Source organism: Protomyces lactucae-debilis (genome assembly GCF_002105105.1).
Source record: "Protomyces lactucae-debilis strain 12-1054 chromosome Unknown BCR37scaffold_4, whole genome shotgun sequence".
Lineage (NCBI taxonomy): Eukaryota > Fungi > Ascomycota > Taphrinomycetes > Taphrinales > Protomycetaceae > Protomyces > Protomyces lactucae-debilis.
In genome coordinates, this window is record NW_024467996.1 from 348,698 (window position 1) to 372,606 (window position 23,909).

The following is a 23,909-nucleotide window of genomic DNA, read 5'->3' on the forward strand; positions in this document are numbered from 1 at the left end:
CGCGCCAAAAAAAAGCCAAGGCTCTAGAGACTTTCGACTACAAACTAAACATCATAACAAACCTTCTTCAGCTGCTTGCTGTACAAGCTTGAGGGAACCGTGCTGGAACTATGCTTGAGATCGGTGTGTGCTCTCAAGATAGCTTGGAATCGCTTCATTCCCGCGGCTACGCATTCAATGTACTCGACATCTGCCCCGATGAGGTGGTCGACCAAGCTGGCGTTGCACTCGTTGCATGTGGAGATTTGCACTCCATCGACTCGCTTATTCGTCAAGATTCAATAGACAAGTTTGTGAACGATATAGGCTTCACACAGTTCCATGGTATGCATCAAGTATGCATACAAGGACCGCAATCGCAGCAAGATGCACTTGTTTTCGCTCAGAGTATCGCTCCTGTTCTGGAGCAGCACACCATGCTTGAACTCAGCATTCTTCTACCTCTGTGTCCAGCACCGCTCCTAGATCAGAGCAATGAAATTGACGACAACACGTTGTCCACTTGGCACATCTGGGACACCATTCGCTCAGCATGTTGCTATGACCACAGGCTACACGTTGCTTTGCAGCTCCCGACAAGACTCCCTTCAGAGACAACGCGCAATCGTTGGCTTTGCGAAGACGTGCGAATGATTTTTATCTCTGCCAATATCTTTCTTGTCAATTCAAAAGGCTATCCTGTACTTCCAAAAGCTCATCAATCATTTATCGGCGCTGCGGCACGCTACTCACCAGCACTTGTACTTCAAGATATTGACAGACATCAAAGACTTGGAGGAGATGATGCCTACCTGCAGTACCTTCGCTATGTTCTCAAAAATGTCCCTGAGCCGACACCGGCCGAGGCTAGCATGGCAGGCTACCGAGACTTTCTGCAAACACCGCTGCAACCATTACAGGACAATCTACCTTCAGCGACTTACGAAGTTTTTGAACGCGATCTCATCAAGTACAATCAGTACGAACTGGCCATTACTCGAGCTCTACTGGATCGGCCTCATGACGAGCGAACCATTGTAGCTGTCGTTGGCGCTGGGAGAGGGCCCTTGGTCGATTGTGCGCTGAGAGCAGCAGAATCTAGCGAGCATGTCATCAGCCTTATGGTCATCGAGAAGAATCCTCACGCAGTACTCGGCTTAAAACGACGCCTCAAGCACGACTGGGCTGGACTGGACATCACGTTGTTTGAAACGGACATGCGCGACTGGAATACCGAGGAATATGTCCACATCCTTGTGTCAGAATTGCTTGGCTCTTTTGCAGACAACGAGCTGTCCCCAGAATGTCTCGACGGCATCCAAGATGTACTTTGCCCTGAGACTGGAGTCAGCATACCTTGCCGCTATACACCGTTTGTCAGTCCACTGATGGCGCCCAAGCTGCACACGACATTACTTCGAAGCTCGGAGACTACAGCGTTGGAGACTCCGTATGTGGTGCTGCTGGATCAATGCTGTCAGCTGTCCACCGGGTTTGAGCCACTCTGGCATTTTCACCATCCACACAATAACATTTCGCTTACCATGAATATTGGTGCAAACAAATGTAATAAGCGATTTGGCAGGGTCACCTTTGAAATCGAGGCTGCTGGCGTATGTCATGGAATCGCGGGATATTTTGAAAGTATACTCTACGATGATGTGGAGTTGTCCACTGTACCGGATACGATTGCGCTCAAGTCCCCAGAGATGCAATCTTGGTTTCCCATCTTCTTCCCACTCAAGACTGCAATTCAAGTGCCTGCAGAATCGACCATGGAAGTGTGTTTTTGGCGTGAAACGGATGGTAAAAAAGTGTGGTACGAATACTGCGTCGAGATTTTGTATGCCGGTGCCAAGATTTATTCGAGTGCCATCCACAATCGATTTGGCAGAGCAAATGCTGCTTTACTGTGAGCGGGCTACACATCTTGCAAGCGCTTCCTCTTTAAATTGCTTGGCAGCTCGGATCAAGCGAAGTTCTTTTCCGAGTTTCAACATTGACAGTTCGACCGCCTCTGCAACGCAAATTGGCTGTGCCAGTGCTTTTTCGAACGAGCACTTCTTTGCTCCTCGGAGTTCATCTGTTGATATGACCGGATCGTGTGCTCGTTTCATTCTTCTTCTCAACCTCGGCAATGTCGGAACAATGCTCTGAGCCGTCTCAAGTACAGCTGACCTTCCTTGGGATGTTGGTCGTTAAGGCTTTCAGGGGTAATTTCCTCTCACGCGCATGTCGCATCAATGCCCAGGTGCACGAGCCCCTGGCACATAAGAAGAGCTCGGTGATCCTATAGCCGCCTCTGTCGAACCCTATCGAAGATGACGAAGCAGCCCTTGACAGCGTCGAGTTTGCAATGCCAGCGACCATGACGGGAGTTCATCCCGCTATTCAAGCTGCAGCCGCCGAGGATGAGGATGATGCGAGTATGGCAAATTCAGACGACTCAGCACTAGAAGGCGTTGCGCACAACACAAGTTCTGCAGACATATCGCCAGACGGGAATGATAGGCCTCCAGGCCCTGCCAACGATCTCTCCGGTGTCCAAAGTGACATCTATCCAGACCAAGTACCCAGCGATGGTATCAACAACGATGATCCCAATACAGAGCCAATCCCTACGGAGGAGAGCGATGGGAATTCAGCTGAAGTGGAACTCATCAATGAAATTAGGGCCAAAATCCAAAACAAGAGGATCAAGCTTTACGAAGGAGGCTTGTCGCCTTGGATTCATCCGCCAGATCCACAAAGTCACTTGGTGGATAACCCAAATGATGTGAACGTCCTCTTCCATCCTTCAGTCTTCGTTTGGCATCCAGCTCTTTGGAGCAGGACTGGGAACAGCACCGGGAAAATCGATGAAGAAGGCCGTCTTCCGTGTCCACGATGTCAGGTCGGATTACGATTCAAAGGATGGTGCAATTCGCCGACTGCTCGGCGCATACATGACGACGGGAGACATTTTTTGTTGATGGCCTATCGCTACTGCTGCAAAAACTCATTTTGCAGCTTAGAAACCATCAGTGCGTCGGATACTGAATTGCTAGAGTCCCTGCCTTACGGACTACAAGTTACCTTTCCTGCTATTCTCACTCATCGTTCTGGCATTTCCAAAACATTATTTGAGCGCTTTCAGGACACTGTTGCTAATGGCTCTGGTCCGGACCCGTTCAGGCAAATGCTAAACAACAGTGCCATGCGAAAATTCCAAGCCTTGAACGCGATTTACCTATCGAACATCAAGGAGTTCTTGTCAAGAAAGCAAACGGACATTCGGACCTCCTTCAATGCCGATATGCCAAAATCTGCGGATAAGTTCAGATCTTTCGGTGAATTTAATGATCCCTTGCGGTACAACGGACTTGTACCTAGTGTTCACTGGTTGACTGATTTGTTTACAAAAGAGATGACCAGGCAAAAGCCAAAATTGGATAAGCGGACCTCGATGCTTTCTGGAACGAATTTTGGACATGATGCAACATACAAGGGAGCCATGCGATTATGTGCCCCAGATGGCACAATGATCATGGTCGGAGTTTGGACGATTGTCAACGAATACAACGAAGTGCTTGGGCATCTACTGACTCCCACAAATGGTGTTGACAATCTGGTTGCTGTCTTGAAAGCCATCGAGTCAGACCTCAATTACTATCATGGCCAAGGTTTCGTTGTTTGCTACACGGACAATCCCAAGCATGATCGAAAGATGATGCAAGCTTCTATAAAGAGCTTGGTGGCCGGCGTCGAGCCTGTCGCACAGTACGAAGCTCCGTTGGAAACTGCAAAACTGACATATGGCGTGAAGGTGCTTGCAAAAGAAGCCGAAATTGACGAAGCGATTCTCAAGAACATTCTTGAAGATGCAAATGACGCTGCAAAGTCGGGCAAGGAGATCGTTGTTGGACTGGACGCAGAGTGGGACAGTGGCCCTAGTGCCGGCCGCGGTATCGATATCATTCAGATCGCCTACAATGAGTCTGTTCACGTCCTGCGGGTAACAACTTTCAAAATCTGTTTCAGCATTCGCTAACATTGTACAGGTGTCTAAATTTACGAAAGATAACGGTGGACAACTGCCGCGAAGTCTCATAATGCTTCTAGAGCATCCATCAGTACGTAAGACAGGTTGTTGCGTCCAAGGTGACTTGACGCGAATCAACAAAGCCTTTGGATTATCTTGCGTTGGAGCACTAGAACTTGGATCCGTAATTGTGCAAAGAGGATTTGCAGACAAGGCACAAGGCTCTCTCACGAAGTTCACTGAGGTCGTTTTGGGCAAGCACCTACCGAAGCCAGAAGTCCGAACAGGGAAGTGGTCAGCAGAGAATTTGACAAACGAACAAGCCGAATACGCTGCGCTCGATGCTCAAATCTCGCTTCAGATATACCACGAAGCGACTAGGCACCCGTCAGATGGCATGCTCACTTCTCAGGCCAAGCCAAATGATCTCGTCACGCTTTTCACGAACGATGGCACACGAGAGGTCGCTCAAGGCAGACTCGCAGCAGAAGACCAGAAGATGAAGAAGAGGAAGAATGCGAGCAACTCAGTCGTGGTTATTGTTGACAAGATCCTTGTCGAAAGTCTGATCCCTGGCTCTTGGTTAGACCAAATCGTCCCTGCAACAACGATCGAAGGCCAGCAACTGATACTCAGACGCTACTGTGTGCGCCCGCGACGCTTGCCAGGGAGCCATCGAAAAGATTCAGTCCAAACAGAGCCTGTGGCTGAGCACTACAAACCGTTCCAGCCTAGCTTCTTTCCCTTGCAGACGACAATTGATGAACTGGACGATGAGCATATGGTTGAAACGACTGTTGACGACGAATTGGAAGAGGACTCACTTGGCGAGATCGACGTTCTCCTTGGTGCTTTGCAAGCAGGCGATCTTTCGGTGGACCACAACGCTCGTGCGGCATTTGCTGACGTTGCTGCTCAGATCGAAACACAGCCAGACACTTTAGTTTCGTCAAGTGATGCGCTTCTCAGCGCGTCACATGCAGGCATTGTTGAAGCTAGTGCAGAGCGTCAAGGCACTGTGCCAAGACTCTATTCACGCGTCCTGGACGACTCATTTCATTTTATGAATCGAGTGAAATGGCCTAAGAAGCACATGCTCCACGCAGCGTTCCGTCGAGAGTTCTCCAACGCAATCTTCGCCATCAATAGCGAAGACAAGGCCTTGGTAGAAGCTTTCCTATCGAGGGAAGGCAACACTTGGGAAGACGCTTGCCGTTACAAGCCCAAATGGATCAGAAGACATGTGAGGCGGTTCATTCCTGAGCCGAACGTGCTCTATATACGAGTAAAGGCCCTATTTGACTATGTCGCTGGTATCGAATGCGCTGCCACCAAGAAGCCTTTCATCACCCCCGACATGCTCAAAGACGTGGCAAACCTCCTGGAATCTATCAAAGCAGGACACCTCTCGGATCCTCCTGGCGTCTGCTTGCATCACCAATCTGGATCAAGTCAAGGTCTTCCCATATGGCGATCGGTAAGGGGAACGTCGAGAAATGAAGTGTTCCATCGGAGCACTAACCAGAGGAATTCCATCATTCACGGGAGCTACCAATATGGGGTCTCTTGGATGACGCTGCAACGTTCTCGCTATAATTTGCGAGTTGGTATGCGCTGGCGTCACGGCATATGTTGGAAAGGTGGATACAATTTTGAGCTTTTAGATCAGCTCAAAATGCTCCACATTGAACTTGGCATACCTGTCCCAGAAGTACTGCGTCACTGGGTTGTGGTGGATGAATACGCTGATCGCGATTCTCGTTATCTCGACCAACGATTTGGAGTAGCACGCCTCTCCCCGGAGCTTTGCACATCTCACGGTTTTGAACCGTATGCAAAAGACGAACAGGTCCACGGCTATCTCGCCAGCCAGTTCGGAACAAAGTTCGCGGTTGCTCCCGTGACAACTAAAGCAGAAAGGGATTTGTGCAGACTCGCTCTGGACGAATGGCAAAGGTCAAGTGGGCGTTTAAACATATTGCCTTCGGCTGAGGGCTATATGCATATCACCAGAGCTGTCAACAAAAAGGCTGATGGGCAGATCATGCAATACAAGCTTGTCGACCATGTCAGGAAATTCTTCGAGAGTGACGAGAAGAAGAGGATGAACGACACGATGACGAATTTCCTGCACTCATCCGCGATGCGACGAATAGCTGCTGGTTACCAGGCAAGGTTATCGACAGAAACGCGTTATATCACTTCAAGCGACCCTATTGTGCGCAACCTTGGACCCACCAGACCGCCTGAGCAGCCTGTCAGGCTTATGAACTTCGCCGCTCCTGCACCAGCACCACGGCCCGTTGATCCCTCGGCGCCCGAAATTTTCATCCAAAAGGGAAAGCACTCAAGTGATGTGCGCAGAGTCTGCAAGAGTTGCAGTCTCAAAACATGCGGTGCCTTGAAAGCAGTACATTGTGTGCTTCATCCCTCAAGTTTGAGTCGTGCTGAACGCTCCGTAAGGTCAGGAAAGCTGAAGCCAGATATCTTGAGGTTATGGAATTGCTGGCATGTATTGCAGTATGAACGCAAGAGGAATGCAGGATTGACATTACCTTCAGCTTGCACCACGAATCGTATAAAACTGTTAGACAAGCTCCATTCCGGTATGGGGAGCAGGTCAAGCAAGCTGCTTGGCTTCCTTCAATCTGACGCAAACTTGATTCAGGATGTGCTGAAAGCATACATTGAGGAACGGATAGTCTACAACCCGTTTGTTTAGGGAATTGATAGATAGACGAAGATACAGTCGGTTTGAGCCCAGCCATCTGATGATTTGCGCTCATTGGAGGTTCGATGCAGGCGACCAGGCCATCAGGCAAAAGCAGTCACCAACAGATTCGATACCATAGAGAGCTCCAATACTTACCCAGAGTACTCGTCTTTGCATTAACAATGAACGATGGCTACTACTGTCAATTAAACCCATGAACCGTCTATATAAACCGCCTGGGGCGCTTTGCGCCCCAGGCATGGGAATAGAGCCAAAATAATTCAATAGTGCTAAACCAACGCTATGTGTACAAGTCTAGTGTGCAATATCGTGAAGCCATTCGCGCTTGCGTTTCCAAGCTATCAAGTGCTTTCGAGGCCGCCAGTAATCTTCATCTGGCCAAGCATCTCAGCCACGGATGCCTGCCTCATTCGGCGCGTACCTAGATCCAGGTCTGTCGGAAGATTTGTGTCTTGCTGGCTGTCCTCCTTAGCGCCAGCACTGGCTGCTTTGTATCTTGTCTCCATTAGATCAATCACAGCCCGCAGCTTTGGCAACATGACAGGCTTTGAGATGTAGTGATCCATGCCAGCTTCGATGCATCGTTGCTCATCGCCAGCCATGGCATTGGCCGTCATGGCACAAATGAATGGCGCTTTGTCGTCCGTCTGTGCAGCACGTATCTCTTGAGTTGCAGCAAGACCAGACAAGACTGGCATCTGCAAGTCCATGAAAATCAAGTCAAAGTCTTCTACGGCGCAGGCCTGCACGGCTTGCAAACCGTCATACGCAACTTTTGGTACATATCCAAGTTTCTTCAACAGCTGTGTCGCGACCTTGACATTGACCAAATTATCTTCAACAAGGAGAAGCTTCATGCTGCTCGCATGATTCGGGCTTTTCACAATGTTGGGTTGAGTAGACTTTGCAGACTTGGCCAAACCATTGCCCTGTTCTGGATACAAGCTCTGGATTGACTTCAACAGTCGACCCCTTCTGACAGGTGTCGAGACAACGGCATCGATGACGTCTTCGTCCTGTTTGTTGAGCTGCTTCGGCAGTGTCGCGCCAAAGGGCATCATTACCACAAGGGGGAGTCTCTCAACGTTGACCCATCGTTTGCGTAATGCTTTGATGGTCTCAGGCTGGTTGAATGAGTCGCCGATGACGCAAAAATCAGCTTGCTCTGTAGCTGCAGCGACCTCCTCCAGTGTGCGCTGGGAGAACCATTTGACACCAAACTTGGTCAGATGTTGGCGAATGGCTTCTTGGGTGAGGTCGGAGGGCTCCAGGATGAGGCAGGTCTTCTTGGCAAACGCCTCGCATCGTGGAGATTCGGTTGGGTGGGTGCGATGATTGATTGTAGCGCAAAAAGATGCAGAAAAGGTCGATCCTTTGCCAACTTCAGAGACAACAGTCAAATCTCCATCGAAGAGGCGGCACATTCTGCGGGAGATGGCGAGACCCAGGCCGCTTCCGCCGTACTGTCTGGTCGTACTGTCATCCACCTGGGAGAAGAACCCGAAGAGCTTGGACATATCCGCTTCCGCAATGCCAATGCCCCTGTCTTCAACGTCAACAATTATTTTGACCTTTTGATCGCCTTCCTCGTCAGGTTTGCCAATGAACTCGATCCTTGACGTGGCTTTGACGAGCCCGCCGTTATTCTCGGGGCAGAATTTGACCGCGTTTGAGAGCAAGTTGAGTACACACTGTCGCATGCGAGTATTGTCAGCAAAGACCTGGCCAATCTCGAAGTCATCGTCGCTTTCTAGATAGGCAATGTCGATTCCTTTTAGAGCAGCGTTGCGAGCAATCATCTCCAATGCGGACTCCATCATCGTTCTGAAGTCGAACCAAACAGGTGAAAGCTTCATTTTGCCTTCTTCGACCTTGGCCAAGTCCAGCACATCATTGATGATGACCAACAAATCTGAACTGGCATCTATGATGGACTGTGCCATGTCTTTTTGCTCGGAATCAAGTTTCGTCTCGAGCAGCAAAGTGCTGAATCCTACCACAGAGTTGAATGGAGTTCGTATCTCATGTGACATGTTACTCAAGAAACGGGTTTTCATCAAAGTCGCCTGCTCTGCCATATCTTTTGCCATGACCAACTGAGCATTCTGAATTTCAAGCTGCTTGGTGCGCTCCTCGACGACGGACTCTAGGTGGGTCGCATGGTCAACGACTGCAGCCTTGGATTTTGAGAGCTCCCTGTTGGCCTCTTCGAGGGCATTCAGCAATTGAGTCTTCTCAATCGTGATGGCCGCTTGCGTTGCCATGATTGTGAGGAGTTCTACCTTCCGCGACGAGAACAGATTTGTGATCTGAGAATTGGACAGGTACAAAACGGCAGTGACTTTGTCCTGTAGGATGACCGGCAGCGCCATGAAGGATTTTGGGAGCGAGCGTTTTAAACGATCCAGCTCCAGAATCTTAGCATCGTCAATGACCGCCTTCCGTGAATTGGCTGCAAGACGGATCAGTCGCGCAGGGGCATAGTTCTGGTCGTCATCGATGGAGACGTTTTCGTGCACTTTGAAGTTATTCAACGCCCCGCTGACAGACACTGAAAATTGGCCGTCCTCTTTGCCTGCAACAATCAGCGCTGCATTTTGAGCGCCGGAAGTCTGGAGGAGGTGATTGAGCATGTGGGGAATTGCCTCCTCGAGGTTCTCTGATGTTGATAGAACCAGAGCATTTCGGAGAACACTTTCCAAATCTAGCTCCGCTGACGCTTCATCTACCGGATCAAGTTCTTTGCGACGAGGGGATGAACGTGATTTCGACAACCTCCGGGTTGCGGGATGCTTGAAAGGAAATGTCTGCAATGGCGCTTTACCGGGCAATGCAGCAATAAGTCCATCAGCTGAGAGTGTGTCGGTACTCGAGCTCATCGAATACACGTCTTCCTTCGACGGATCCTTGAATTTCGTGGGCAACACTGCTGGCGCAAGGCGAGCCAAGCTGAAGTCTTTCATGACTCGACTCCCTTTGAACTCACACCCCCATTGCTTATACGCATCAGCTGCATCGAGAGCATATCCCCTTGCGGCACGATCGAAGCTGGTGTTGAGGCTTCTCAAATATAAGGCACACCTTTCGTTGTACAATGCAATAAGCAGGCCATTGGACATCTCTTGTGCCTTGTCAATTGCGGCGTTGAAAAGCTGCAAAGTCGTTTCAACTGTTGCTGTAGACTTGCCAGTCTCTGCCTTAAAGAAAGGCTTCCAAAAGCCAAAGATGGCAGCACACTCCTCAGACCAGACATTGGCGTATTCTGTCAGCGTTGCTTTAAGATTTTGCTGTTCCTCAGTAAGATCCATTGCAGCGTCTGCGTCAATCAAGACAATCAAGCTGTAAATACACAAGTTCAATTTTGTCACAAGGCCCTGCGCTCCCGGCGCAACAAGAGCCGCTTCTCCGACGAGTCGAAGGCCTCGTTCGCTGTCTGCTGAGGCAAAAAGAACATGCACAAGCAGGGCGCATCCGTAATACGTCGCCAAGTGCAATGGCAAGGAAAGTTCTCGCATAGCCTTGATATCTGCTGGTGTTGAAATGGTGCCACTGAGTTCGAGGATATCATCCAGATTCGTGCTCGTGCGTAGATTTTCAACAGTTTGCAGGACAGGCCTCACGTAGAGGTAACCAACAGCACGTCTGTAGCTCTCTATTGCCTCGAGCTGACTTAAAGACGCCTGCGAAATGCCATTCAACTGAGCACCTGCAAACAAAATATAACTGGTCTTGTTACCGCAAGCATAAGCCTGATATTCATGGTTGTAAGTGCGCAAAGACTCTGCTTCAGCTTGCTCGAAAATTTTGGCAGATTCAGTACGTGCATCTTCTACCCAAGCAGCAGCGGCACCAATGATGACCATGGCCGAAGGTACGCTTGCTGGCGTGCCGGTTGCTTGCCTCAGGAGATCTTGAAGTACAGCATTTGCGAGTGTACTGTAGTGGCGGCTCTTCTCGTAGTCTCGGATTGGCGAGCTGACCTCGGCGAGCAAGAGAGACGCAAAGCCATAGAAATAAGCGCTTCCAAAACTGTTTTGACCGGCTTCTTGAGAAATCTTGATGGCAGTCAACGTGACAATGCCGACGCAACTTGGACGGACAAAGAAAACCTGTGATGTCAGTTTGTATGCTCTTTCGGCGTGATTTACTTACGCTGGGTAACAATTCGAGGATCAAATCAAGCGCGGCATACGTGAGCGCGTTGGTCATGGCCGGCATCTGGCGTAAAGCAGCAATAGATTCAGGTGACGATGGAAGGGCAGCCCAGAGATCAGCTGTCGCAGAAAGAACAAGTTCGTCCGCTCCATCAGCGAAATAGCCACGCAAGTCGAGACCTGCATACCGGAGGCCCTCAATACCAAACCAGAGCGACTCGCGCGTTCGACCGGCACTCAATTCAGCCTTCATCAGGCGACCGTGAATTTTGACTTTGATGATATTGTCAGAAGCGTGTTGCAAAACCGTCTCGGCGGCATTCTTCGCGGCGTCATAAAGAGCTAAGCTTGAAGACACTTCCTCAAGAAGCAAATAATAATCTAATGCAAAACTGCCAGCAGTTGACCAAACATCCGTGGGAAAGAACTTCGCGGCGGCAGTAAGAAGCGCGTGGGCACTTCCATTAGCAGTATTCGAGAATGCGATGCGAGCGGCGCGAATATTAAGTCGGGCAATATCCATTCTGAGGTATTCAGGAACAAACTCAGAGGCCAAATTGATTTGTGAACAGATGTCGAAAATCATGCTGTCATCCTGGCTAAACGTTTCGAGCAAGGCAAGACCAATGCGCGCGTGCAGCGCTGGTCGGTCAGCCTCGTCGACTAATGCAAAGCAAGCTTGCTGCACTCTATCGTGTAGAAAACGATAAGACACTGCGCCAAATGCGCCCTCGACGAGATCATCAGCAAACTCACGCGGCCATTCTTCCGCGCCGGCAATGGCTGCCTTGTACTTTTCATCGTTCGCGATGACGAGACCTGCACTCATAGCTTGAAAGAGAGAAGAAGCGACGAGACTGTGGGAGTGCTTCACGATGGTTGTCAGGATATCGAGGCGAAAGGAAGAATTGCCAAGACAGCTTGCAACAGAGAGGATCTCACGACATTGCGGCGAGAGCTCATTGACTTGCTTAAGGACAAGAGCCACGACGTCATCTGATGTATCGATCATGCGTACTGCCTGGATGTCCCAGGTCCACGCTGCTGAATGAAAGTCGTATCTCAAAAGCCCGCTAGCATGGAGACTTTGCAGAACTTGACCGATGTGAAAGGCGTTACCACTGGTTTTGGCGTGAATCACTTGTACGAGCTGATTGACCTCAGGCTGAGAATGATCATCATTGCTAGCTTGCAAAGGGCGATGTAAGGTGTTGCAAACAAGTTGTCGAGTCCCAGACAGCGGAAGTGCCCCAAGGGTTAGCTTGAGGTCAGGTTGAGCTTGAGCCATAAAGACTGTATTGACAATGTGACCGGAGTCCACCTCATTGTCCCGGTATGCTGTGAGAAGAACGAGATGATTCTGCAAACGCAATTCGCAAAGTAATTGCAAATCGATTAGAGGTGCCCATTGGATATCATCAATAAATAAGACAAGGGGTTTCAGCTTGGTCGCGAAGGCTTGCATCAACTTCTTGATCCCTCGACGGAATCTTTCCTCTGCTGCCAGGCCAGTTAAAGGAATGACAGGTGGCAAACCCTTGACGTAAGATTCTGTGAGCAAAATAATTAAATCTGGACAGAGCTCACAAAGAGCGCGTGCCTCATCTCCGAGGACACGGAGAACTTTTGTACGCCAGGATTTCAGATTACTTGCAGTCTCAACAAAAATCTGTGCCAACAGATCAGAGAAGACAGCGGAAAATGTGGAAAATGGCGCAAAGGCTTTGAACTGATCGTACTTTGACTCTGCGTAGAAAGGGGCGTTTTGCGTGTTTTGCGACAGTACTAGCATAACCTCCTTGACGAGCCGAGATTTGCCGATACCAGAGTAGCCTGCCACAGTAGCAACGCGTGTTGTTGACGTCTGTTGTACTTGGTTGAAAAGTTCGGTAAGCTGACCGAGCTCGCGCTCCCTCGCGACGAAGTCTGGGGCAATAACAAACCTGGAGACAAGATCTTCACGACCGATTGATATCGTTGCGCTGTTATTGCCATTCTCGAGAGCCTCGATGATGTGCTCAACGTCCACCAAGACACCAGCAGCAGTTTGATACCTGTCATCTGGATTCTTTTGGAGTAGTTTCATGATAAGCGCGTCAATCATAGGCGGTACGTCGAGTTCTCCAAACTTGCTCAATGGTATGACAGTGTTGGCCAGGTGTGAATGCATCAATCCGAGTGAAGAGGTCTCATTGAACGGAACTTGCCCTGTAATAATTTCATAGAAAGTGACACCCAGGGAATACAGATCCGCTCTGGAGTCGACTGTGCGACTGTTCATGCGCCCAGTGCACTCTGGTGCGACGTAGGGCAACGATGTGTTGAGAACATCTGCTTGGCTGAAGGGCATTTCAACCGCAAGTCGCGAGGAAAAGAGCCAAGAAGTAACAGTGACATCGCCCGGCCGGTCGACAAAGCCGCACAGAACATCTGTTCTCAGGTTATTGTGGCGACAATTGAGCGCGTGAGCACTTTGTAAAGTCGATGTGATTGAACGAAGATGGAGCATCACCTTCAAGTAATCCACGGGGCCGCGTTCCTGCACTGGCCGAGAGAGATAAAGCTCCCTAAATGTCTGTCCTCCATAGGCCATGACAATGACACTGCCATTTGAATAGTCATTCCAGCATAACGGCTCAGATACACCATATACTTGCTGCGACCGAAGAAAATTGAGCGTCCGGAACTCATGTCGCAATTGTAAAATGACCCCTTCGTCGCGGCCGGAGGCGAACTTGATGATGAACTGTTGGCCGCTGAGACGAGAGATGCCGCGGTACGTTACGATACTAGGAACGGCCGCCCAGACGACCTCGAGTCCTGTGTAATGCTCGAGATCCGGAACTTCAGTATCTTCCCTGGGTTGGCTGACAGGCGGCGACAATGCAACCATAGCAAGCAAAGACTGAGATCAGGCTCGAATTATTATCGGCACGTCGTGCGATCAAGGCGTCACTCAGACCAAGGGTGCATCTGTTGACAGACCATTTGCCCTCGACCAATTTGTTCGCGGTCTCGACTCTTGAGCGTCGCCACTGTGGCGCAGATCCAGGTCTCGGCCAGCAAAAGTGCAGATGGGTGTCAACTTGCCACTGCTACGAACCTTTGGAAGGCCCAGCATGGTCATGGGAGGGACGTGGTCAATTTCTTAGTCAGGCTATGCGGGTTGTATATTAGATGCGGTGTCAAATTCGGAGGCATAGGTCAGGAGTCAGGGGGCGACATTATGAAATAAGTATAGGAGAAAGGATGAAATAAGAAAATAGATGCCGAGTACGTCTAGAAGAGAAGCACAGCACAGAGGAGCGCAAGTGTGCTCATACCGTAACCGACTACCGAGGCGGCCGCGTTTGCAGATGCTTTCGGTACACCAGCTGCAGCTGCAGCGACAGCAGAGGCAACAGCCGATGCAACGGATGCTGGAGCAGCGTTGCTTGCAACAGGCACAGCGGTGACTGCAGTAGCCACGCCAGAGACTCCTTGGACGACAGGCTGAGCTGCAATGCCGGGAACGCCTTGAGCGATAGGCTGTCCAGCGATGACAGGGGCTCCTTGCACCGTAGGCTGTCCGGCGGCACCAGACGAGCCCTGTACCACAGAGTGGCCTGCAACGCCTGTAGCAACAGAGATAGGCACTGAAAGTGTTGCGGTGATGGCAGCGGCAGCTGTATTGACAATGGTGATTCCGCCCGCTCCTGCAGGAAGGCCACTTGCGCTGACGGTAGCAAAGCCCGTGACAGTAGTCAGCGATGTCACTGGAGAGGCTCCATTGGCAGCAATAACAACAGGAGCGACAATGACGATGACATTGACAATCACTGGTGCGGCTGTTAATGCGCCAGCGACGACAACACCGGCCTGAATGGAAGGAAGACCAGCACCCGAGATCTGTACGAGCACGCCACCAATAGTAACGTAGACGGTACTTTGTCCTGCACCAGCGGTATTGACAATGACTTGAACAGCGACTGCAGTTTGTGCGACGCCTGCGATAGTCGTGGTGACCACCACCGTCTGTGTGGTCGTTGAGCCAGGCAAGACTGAAGCCACCAAAGTCGACGAGGACCCAGAGTTGGAAGCAGGAGTTCCAGGCAACGGCAAGACGGAATTAGCCAATGTCGACGATGAAGCAGGTGCGGAGCCAGATGACGGAGCTGCAGAAGATGCCGCTGGAGCAACTGCCAAAACGGTGACTGTCAAGCCGCCGGCAGGCACGTTGGGCCCGGCAATGACCTGGCCATTGGCACCGACACCAATTGTGAGCAAAACGGCCGGCGCACGCTTGCGCCTCTGGAATCGCTGCAGAGATGCCACGAGGACGTTGTCGACGAAGCCAAAGAAGCCAGGAACCACAGCAGGATCAGTCGGTGGAGGTGTAAGCAGCAAAACATCATAGTCGATGGAGGGAGAAGCCTGAGGGCGAAGGAAGCCCGTGCGACCATTGCAGGTGAAGGTGCCGTCGGTATCAATGGTGATTGGGGAAGGATCGACATTGGCATCATTCACGGCGACAATGACAGGTCCGACACAGACCAATGGTTGCCCGTTTGCGCGAAGGACGTAGGTACCGGCTGAGGGGATAGCAACGGTGCTTGTGGTTGGTGACGCCGTGCTAGTTTCGACAATGGTTGTTTGACCCACAGCTGCACTTTCTGTGGTTGGGACAGTTGGAACGACCTCGGTGCTAGACAAAGGCGCCTCAAGCGACGTAGTCTCAACGGCACTTGATGATTCGACGAATGTTGGCCTACCGCTTGTCACTGGTGCACTGAGTGTCTCCGTGGGCTGCGAAGCAGAAGCCGGATCAGAAGAGATTTCGACAGTCACCGTGGGAAGGACAGCCACGGTAGTAGGGACGGTAGCAGTGGATGAAGTGGACTCGGTGGGAGCATTCAGAGTGGCTGATACAATCTCTGCAGATGAGGACAGCGCTTCTGAAACGCTGGCAGTCGTCAAAGACACAGGTCCGCTGGTGCTTGTAGTCAAATCGAGTGTCACTTCAGTGCTGACAGTTGAAGAAGGAACAGGCTCGGTGATGACGGGGACAGAAGGAGACGTGACCTCACCAACAGTCGAAGATGTTACATCACTCGTGGTCACCACCTCAGGGGTGGATGTCATCACAACTGACTCGCTCGTGACCGTCACAGGGACAGATGTCGTCTCGCTAGTGGTGATAGGCGTAGAAGACTCGCTGGTGGTAGCAGTAGCCTCAGACGAAACAGGTGCCTCAGTGCTGCTAGTGGCAGGGGCTGCGACTGTAGAAGTCTCGCTAGTGCTGGTTGTTGTCATGCCTGGCACAGGAGCGACCAAAGCTTGCAGCTTGGTGAAAGGGACATAGGAATCGCTTGCAGTACTAGACTTCCTGACAACCTTCAAGATTGCAGCATTGTCAAGATAAAGCATGTACTCAGCAGAGGCAATGACGCCGGAGATTGGATCATATGCAAATGCCTGTGTTTGTAGCGAGCCAACCTGAGCAGGAGAAACCAAGATGAAGCGAGTACCAGCAATGTCAGCCTCTGCAGCATCAAAGGCTAGAATTGCACCGGTCGAGTCAGTGATGACATTGTCGGTAATCACAAAGACCTTGTTGCTAGCTGAACTTGCCATGAATACCTCCTCATTGCTCCATGTCAAGCCATTATACGAGACTTGAGCATCATCAGTGCCAGTGAAGCCTGTTACCGCGATCATTGGGTAATCGAACCCTTGATCGCTCACAAAGTTGAAGTTGACAGTCGCCACTGGCAAGGACGCAGAAGCAGTGCTGGACAGCACCGGGTCTGTTGAGGTGGACAGGACGGCCGAGACAACATCGGTGGCTGATGAAGAAGAGGTTGAGCCAATGACCACGGTCGACGAGATGCTCTCAGATGATGAAGAAGGCGTCGCAGTCAAAACTGTGGACGACGAGACTTCTGCAGATGATGTCAACGGGATGATTGTCTGATGTTAGTATGATGAGAGGAAGCAAATTGACGTACCGATGAAGACGTGATGAGAGGCGTAATACTTGTGATCGCAGATGTGGTTGGGTCCACTGTTGAGGTAGTGGCCAAACTTGAAGTTTCTGGCACGAGAGATGTTGTCGTCGTTGTTGTCAACGCATCAGTTGAGGTCGAAGAGCTCTCAACAACTGAAGTCGTACTGACCAACGTGGTTGACGGAATGACGGCAGTCGTGCTTTGAACAGGGGCTGCAGCCGGCACGACGGCGAAGTTGTCACTCAGGGCAGGCAATTCATCGCCACTGGCCGCAAAGTTCATGGTTGTTGGATCCATGACAATGTACTTGCCGCCATTGAGTTGCGAGTAAAGGCCGAAGAAGCCAGAGTCCAGAGGAAGCACGTCAAAGTCGGTACTGACAGACTGTGTTGAAGCTGCCTCAAGACCTGATGATGGCGAGACAGCGACAAACTGACCGCTGGACTGATCAACGATAGACCACATACCTGGCGTCCGTGTCGAGGACACGAAAGAAAATTGACTTGGGGTGGACGTTCCAAAGACATAGCTCTGGCCAGAGAGTGCCAAGTTTTGACCCTGGTAGCCAATATTGAATTTGCCTTGTTGAGCAGGAGATGCAGCAAGGCTGAGATTCTCCGTTGGGTCGGCTGGGTAGTCGGCTGTGCTGGGAGACAAGGTGATGCCGAAGAGGGCAGCCTCGTTCGGGCCACCAGCTACAGGTGAGATGATGCGCTTGGAGGCGTCAATCTGCCAGTAGCCTGTGTCTGGACCGTTGGAGAGCTGTTCGTTGTTGCGCTGAATAGACTGAATCTTGTATCGTCCATCAGGTTGCAAGTAGAAGAGGAAGCCTTGGTCAGTAGTCAAGTAACGTTGATTTTCTCCAGCAGTGTAGTCAGTCAAGTAGACAGGCAGGGTACCATTCGGGTCCGATCCACCGCCAAACTCATAGAACGTCGATAGATACGTTCCGGTAGATGGTACTGGGTTGACTGTTGAGAGATAGTAGACAATACCGAAAGCATTGGCAGCCTTCACAGCGGCAGTCTGTGCTGCATCACCGACGTGATTGAAGTTGTTGTCGAGAAAGAAGGCCGCGCTGAAAATGGCAGAGTCGCCGGCAGCACAAACAGGTGCGTTTCTGCCATTGTCGGCGGTGACACCGAGTGGCGAGCCATCTGGACAAGTGAAAGAGATGCGCGGTCCTTTGATTGGAATAGTTGCAGATCCAGGGGCCTGTGCGGAGACCAACTGAGTCGCTAGTGTTGTAACGATTGCGAGGCCCTTTATGAGGGAAGTGACCCAAACCATGTCGGTGGTGAGGAAGCTGAGCGTTGCCTGTACTGAGATGGCATGCTCGAGTGCTTATGTAGCGGCAGGCTAAGTTGGCTTGTTCGCATCATAAGTCTCAATACAAACATCCGAGACTGTTGCGCTGAAACAGTCGACATTCCTGCTTCCAGCAATAGATGATGATATGGCCGGATCTGACTGTCAAGAAGTCGCGGACGAGGCGGGCAACACTAGCGCGTTTGACGCGAAAATCCGACGCAAGCTGGTGCAAGTGTGATTTTCTGATCGAGATGGGTAAGCCTGAAAATACCGTTCTTGGCCTTCAACAAGATTTCCGCTGCAGAACAAAGAAAGGTACAAACGAAGTCGGCAAGACAGTAAAGGGGCTAGTGCATTAGTCAAAAGCGCTAACTCTGTTCGAGGGCTTGATCTGTAAGACCTGGATGGTACTGGTGCAAGGTGTCAGTGCATATATTGCGCATGAGTACATTGGCTCAGCAGCTGCGTCAGTTTGTTTAGGCAGTGATGTTTAGACTCGATGGGACCATAGAGTATGAGTGAGTCAGAGAGAAGAGAGAGGCAATGCGATCTGTGCGGGACGAGGCGCAGATCTTGCGAATATCAGCCTGATTTAGGCATCACTAGCATCCTTGATTCCCCTTCACGCTCAACAGGGGAACGAGGTGATGGTTCGCTCGTCTGAATTGGGATATTCAACTCTTCAATAGCCCAACATGGCAGAAATAGGAGAGCTCTTTGAAAGTACACGGTGCCGCCGGCGCACCGCCTCAGGTCCGCCTGTGCTACTTGGCCTAGTTGTCAGGACAATGGCCAGAACGTCTCAAAAGCATTGTGCCTAGAGGCCATCGTCATGTCTACATTGTCTAGGCCTCGGAGCCTAGTAGATGCACCGCACCGCACCCGCCGAGACTGAGCACTGAGCACTGAGCAGTGATCGCCAAAAATATTGTCCAAGTGCGGCCTACCATCGCTTACTGAGCCCCTGACAATGTTTCATTGGCAGACTGTCGCTTGAGAGAAGGCTTCATGGACAAAGAAACCGACAAGTCTTACAACTTGACATGCTGTCTCGCGCCATCGCTTGGCTGTCGTTCTCTTGCTGCCGGTCGACTTGAGCCAGCATCACCCGTACCAGCTTGACTTTGCTGTTGCTGCTGCTGCTGCTGCTGCTGTTGTGCGTGGTTGAAAAACAGGGGTCCACGGGTCTGTTGCAGAAAGTGATGGAATTGCAGACGCATCGCTTGCAGACCACCGCGCAGCATAGCCAATTCATCCTTATTGCGAAGCGATTCATTCATCATGACATGTGCTTGTCGTGTTTCTAGACTCGCAATAGCATTGGAGAGGTTTTCGATGTGTGTACCGGTCTGTTCGAGTTGTTGAAACAAGTACGCTCGATCACGCTCATACTCGCTTGAAATCTCAAGGACGGGTTCGATGCCTTGGTTGATGGGAAGTTGTTCGAATGCCGTGACGCGTTCTCGTAGACTAGCATTTTCGAGTTGTAATGCAGCCAGTTTCGCGTCTTGTGCAGCGAGGTACGGGCGAAGACTGTTGAAGATGCACGAGGCCTCATGCGCTGGCTGCGCGATTCGCTTCTCGTGCCATGTACAGCCAAGTGAGTGAGCACTACAGTTGACTGGTTCCTCAAGACATATCAAGCGATGTCCTGCCATGTCAACAGCTGAGAATTCGCTTGTGCAGTAGGTGCAGGTGTGCGACAATGCTGAACACTCATCCAAATGACTCTCTTTGGCGCTTTCAAGCACCTCGTCCCCACAATGCTCGCAGACAGTTGTTGTATGCGCGCACGTCAATTTATCATCCAATTCGTCGAGCGCGGAATCTGCAGTGTCCGTTATGGCAGCAATATCCTTCCTGAATGAAAACTTGTCGCATTGCGGGTTTGCACAAGGAACAAGGACATAGTCACACGCATCTCTGATGTGGTACTTGAGCAAGCCTCTCGACACAGTGACGGGACATCCATGGACCTTGAATGGACAATAAACGAGTAATTCATCGACAAGGGATTCAAGCAGTCTCGGTGCAGGACTACAATCTTCCATACCACGACGCATAGGCGTCCGATCAATAGGACACTCCAATTTATCTGAAAGCGCACGACTAATACAGCGCGCACAAAAGACATGATTGCACATCTTCGTTTGTAGCGGTGTTGTGAGGAGTGCTCGACAGACTGGACAGAAGAGCGAGTCTGGCGGTGTTTGAACATAGCTTAGACTATCATAGTCAATCCCTGGCTGACGTTGTAGTAGAGGGGCCGAACTGTCGGCGAGCTTCTCGTTTGCCATGGTTGGCGATGTCATGGTCGTCGTCGCAGTAAAAGTGCGTGGGATTGGGCATTGTCCGGTTCAGATGGGAGCACCCATTTGACAGCCTGGCTATGGTAAATTGTCTAGTAAATCTTGCCATCTAAGATACTAGCAGCAATGCGTACCCTCAATTCCCTCATATCCTCCTGATCGAAATCCACGGGCGCCCCTCTCGCCAAGCATTCAGCCGTGCTGCAAGCAAACACTCCACAATCATGACCATTCTTCTGCAACGGCGCTTCATCAGAAGGTGGAATATAGTTTGACCACGTTTCTTCCTCCTTTGCAAACTGCGCATCTTCATTCCGCATATACTCACGTAACCGCGTATGCACTTGACCCGGTCCACCACGCAAGGAATCCCAATACTCAATTCGTTTCTCTCGCCGATTAACGGCAGACATGCACCAATGGACACCGAGATGGATCGGTACCAAGACCATCTCGCATTTTGCAATATCGACTTTTGCACGTTTAGCGAATCGTTTCACACCGGCGTAGCCTTTTGGTAGGAGTGAATTGCTGTAGAAGAATGTATTGAAGCAGTGTAGTGTTGATTGACCGTCTTGCTTTGAACGCTCGTTGATGAGGTTCATGTAGAAATTAATGACTTCATCGTTCAGCCAAGCGCCAGGCCGCAAGGTCATTAAATCATCCACGCGAATAGGTTGATTGAATCGCTCTATCAACACTTCATCCTGTGGCAAATTCCCCGCCATGATTTGTTGTACGCGACTAGCTGTTTGCTTCGGTAATGGCACACGCGCTGGTTTTTTAAGTCTTTCAATCTCTGCATCCCGTTGACGTCTCGCTGCCTCGACACGCTTCCATTCATAATGGCCTGGAAATTCTTGCTCCAATTTTTTGATGAGTTGTGCAAGGGATTCTTGTTCCTCTCGAACAAGTCGAGTTCTCGCTGCTTGTTTCTTTGTTTTGAATAGGTGAGGCTGCGTGAGTGGACTTGCTAGTTGTGTGCCAGGACTTCGATAGATTGTTTGTGGTGATTGTTGTGCCGGCGATTGCAATACAGGCGTTCCTGGTACTTGTCGCTGTTTTATAGCTGGTGGTGCGATGTTTGTGAGTGTGAGGTGACGACGACTGATACGTCCTGTATGGGGTGCCATTTGATTGAGTACACGAGCAGCATCTTGACTTGTTCGGGGAGTCAATGTACCACGTCGTTTCCCACCATCAGCAAACAAGGCACGTTGCACAGGCGACGCAGTAGTTGTGAGGACGCGCACATCAGGTCGTAGAGAGCGCTCTTTTTGTTGTTGTGCCTTGAGTCTTGCGAATTGCTCGTGCAGGGATGGATGGGGTTTTGTGAATTCCGTTAGGGATGCTTTCCGTGCTGCAGACTCGAATGGATTCTCTGGTTGTCTGGCCTGTTCAATCTTGTGAGAGGAGGTCCGACTGGCTTTTCTTCTTGCTTGAGATGTGTCTATGGGCTGCGGTCGCTCAGCCTCTTGTTCTTGCGCACGATCATCATCCCTACCGTCGTTTTCATCCTCACTTGCTTGATATTCGAGTCCAGTGAGATACTTTAAGCCTTCATACGCATAGGTGCAGAAAGAAGCAAACAAGCCCTCCGCCAACGCAGCCACAGAAGTTCGCGCATGGTCAGGTTCCTGCTGCATGGCTGCCGCATCATTCAGTGTGTTTTTTTTAAAGGCCGTTGCGTGGGATCGTTTGACAGGGGTGGGTCGAGTCAGTGCTGACTCTGCAAGCATGCGCTCAAGCTGTTGATAGAGCGTCTCTGCTCCCACAGAAATGCTTGCGTCTTGTCGCTTTGTTTTGTTGAGTGTCTACACGTCGCGTCTCAATGGAAATTCGGGTTAGGGTCAGTCAATCTAGTCACCAGTGGAAGCCTTGAAGGTCATCTGTATATCTATATTCATCCATGTACTGTAGATGGTGAAATGTATATCGAAGAAGAAGAGAAGAAAGAAAAAAGTCATGACGCCAGGTCAATGGCTTCCTCCTCCTCGCGTGCAAGTGCATGCTCCAACCGTGCAGACTCCTGCTTCAATGCCTCAGCAAACCGTGCCACCGCCTCCGTCACTGCTTGTCCATGTTTCTTGATGGTGAGAGAGATCAAGACTTGCGTAATAACGCTCATCTCTGCGGTTGCTTCACCCGCATAAGCTGTCAGTTCTCCAAGGAGTTCCGAAATCTCTGCATAGACATCCGTGAGTTCTGTCTGTGGTGAGAGTTGAGGAATGGCATTCTTTCTGAAGAGACGTTCGTATGTCAAGAGTGTATTGAGGACTTGCTGGATGGTATTGCTGAATTGTGGATCGATATGATCATCGAGGTGTCCGCCAACTGCAATTGGTGAGACACTGCCTGAGCTCTCCCGTGACAAGCTTGATGAAGTACTGGATGCGGTTGAGCGTCGTCTCAGCGTGCGTGTGCATTCGTGTTTACAGATGTGCAGGGCATTGGCACTCTGTTGGAATTGCTTGCAGATACTGGCATGGAGATTGTTGTCTGCTTCACTTGCATGCGTTGCAGGGAAGGAGAGAGAGGGGATGGTGGGTGGTTGGGGATGCAGTCGACGCGTGTGTCGTGCTGCTCGAGTATCACGCGCATAGGCTGGTCGTTGCTGCTGCTGCTGGGTGGTGCTGTCACTTGATGTGTGCATAGTAGCTGGGATGGATGGTCGAGTAGGTTAGAAGTAGACCATGCTGCTGCTGATGCTGATGCTGATGCTGATGCTGTATCCAGTTCTGTCTTTCTACTCTCTATCCTCTTTCTCTCTTTCTACGCTCTTCTCTCTCTTTCCTCTGCTTCCTCGCGTGCCTCTGTCTCTCTGCCCTGAAGTCTTCCAGGAAGTTCAAGCTGAGCTGCGGCAGTGAATTGAGTGAGTGAAAGAGAGTCGGGCCCACTTCGCTGGCTTCCTGCTCGCTGATTGGCTGCTGCTTCCTGTCACACGCACACTCTCTCTTGCCACTGCTGCAGTCCATTAGTCTGTAGCTCCATTGTCATAGCTACACTAGCTGATGCTCGCTGATACTCGCTGATTATAGCTGATACTAGCAGTAGATTGACTTATATGACAAGCACAACAGCAAACAGCGGGCAACCTCGCGCGGCTGCCCAGAAGATCTCTCGTCTACTCCAGCAGATCACCTCGCGTCTCTGCCGATGTACAGATCAGCACCCGCTCTCCAAGACTCCATTGACTGAGCTACCATCTTGACTGATCTGTCTCAGGCACACAAGCTCAGGCGCTCTGTCGGCAAACACCTGCAGGCACATCCCTGGACTGCCCTATTTGATGATACTCATCTATCTCAGCTTGCCGTTCGTAGCTCTTAAGCAGCGTAGTTCCGGCCATATCCACCATACATGAGCTGGCAGACACTGTCGCACATTGAGTCTGTCATCAATCTCGACGTAGAC

The 23,909-nt window shown here is 50.7% G+C and overlaps 7 protein-coding genes across 7 annotated transcripts; 2 read left to right on the plus strand and 5 right to left on the minus strand.

Annotated features, from left to right (window-relative positions):
- Nucleotides 1-45: 45 nt before the first annotated feature.
- Nucleotides 46-2,189, plus strand: BCR37DRAFT_243230 (type II protein arginine N-methyltransferase Skb1). Its single transcript, XM_040866569.1, has one exon. The coding sequence runs from the start codon at nucleotides 111-113 to the stop codon at nucleotides 1,893-1,895; it is 1,785 nt and encodes a 594-aa protein (XP_040727068.1). The 5' UTR covers nucleotides 46-110; the 3' UTR covers nucleotides 1,896-2,189.
- BCR37DRAFT_243239 (uncharacterized protein) lies at nucleotides 2,116-6,752 on the plus strand. Its single transcript, XM_040866570.1, has 2 exons — nucleotides 2,116-3,973; nucleotides 4,020-6,752. The coding sequence occupies exons 1-2, from the start codon at nucleotides 2,336-2,338 to the stop codon at nucleotides 6,720-6,722; spliced, it is 4,341 nt and encodes a 1,446-aa protein (XP_040727069.1). The 5' UTR covers nucleotides 2,116-2,335; the 3' UTR covers nucleotides 6,723-6,752.
- Nucleotides 6,753-6,985: 233 nt separating this feature from the next.
- On the minus strand, nucleotides 6,986-13,998 carry BCR37DRAFT_412302 (uncharacterized protein). The gene is made up of 2 exons (XM_040872219.1): nucleotides 10,887-13,998; nucleotides 6,986-10,843 (listed from the first exon to the last, which is right to left on the minus strand). Exons 1-2 carry the CDS (start codon nucleotides 13,779-13,781, stop codon nucleotides 7,076-7,078), a joined length of 6,663 nt encoding a protein of 2,220 aa, XP_040727070.1. The 5' UTR covers nucleotides 13,782-13,998; the 3' UTR covers nucleotides 6,986-7,075.
- A 169-nt stretch (nucleotides 13,999-14,167) lies between these two features.
- Nucleotides 14,168-18,165, minus strand: BCR37DRAFT_385998 (uncharacterized protein; the record flags this gene model as incomplete). The annotated part of the gene is made up of 2 exons (XM_040870406.1): nucleotides 14,168-16,837; nucleotides 16,876-18,165. The coding sequence occupies 2 exons, from the start codon at nucleotides 18,163-18,165 to the stop codon at nucleotides 14,168-14,170; spliced, it is 3,960 nt and encodes a 1,319-aa protein (XP_040727071.1).
- Nucleotides 18,166-19,367: 1,202 nt separating this feature from the next.
- Nucleotides 19,368-20,426, minus strand: BCR37DRAFT_340514 (uncharacterized protein; the record flags this gene model as incomplete). Its single annotated transcript, XM_040867366.1, has 1 exon — nucleotides 19,368-20,426. A coding segment is annotated over one exon (1,059 nt), but the record flags the coding sequence as incomplete, so codon positions are not given.
- A 161-nt stretch (nucleotides 20,427-20,587) lies between these two features.
- On the minus strand, nucleotides 20,588-21,223 carry BCR37DRAFT_344828 (Senp1 mutant in complex with sumo-1; the record flags this gene model as incomplete). The annotated part of the gene is made up of 1 exon (XM_040867587.1): nucleotides 20,588-21,223. The coding sequence occupies one exon, from the start codon at nucleotides 21,221-21,223 to the stop codon at nucleotides 20,588-20,590; it is 636 nt and encodes a 211-aa protein (XP_040727073.1).
- Nucleotides 21,224-22,458: 1,235 nt separating this feature from the next.
- BCR37DRAFT_391362 (uncharacterized protein) lies at nucleotides 22,459-23,148 on the minus strand (the record flags this gene model as incomplete). Its single annotated transcript, XM_040870999.1, has 1 exon — nucleotides 22,459-23,148. One exon carries the CDS (start codon nucleotides 23,146-23,148, stop codon nucleotides 22,459-22,461), a length of 690 nt encoding a protein of 229 aa, XP_040727074.1.
- Nucleotides 23,149-23,909: the final 761 nt, after the last annotated feature.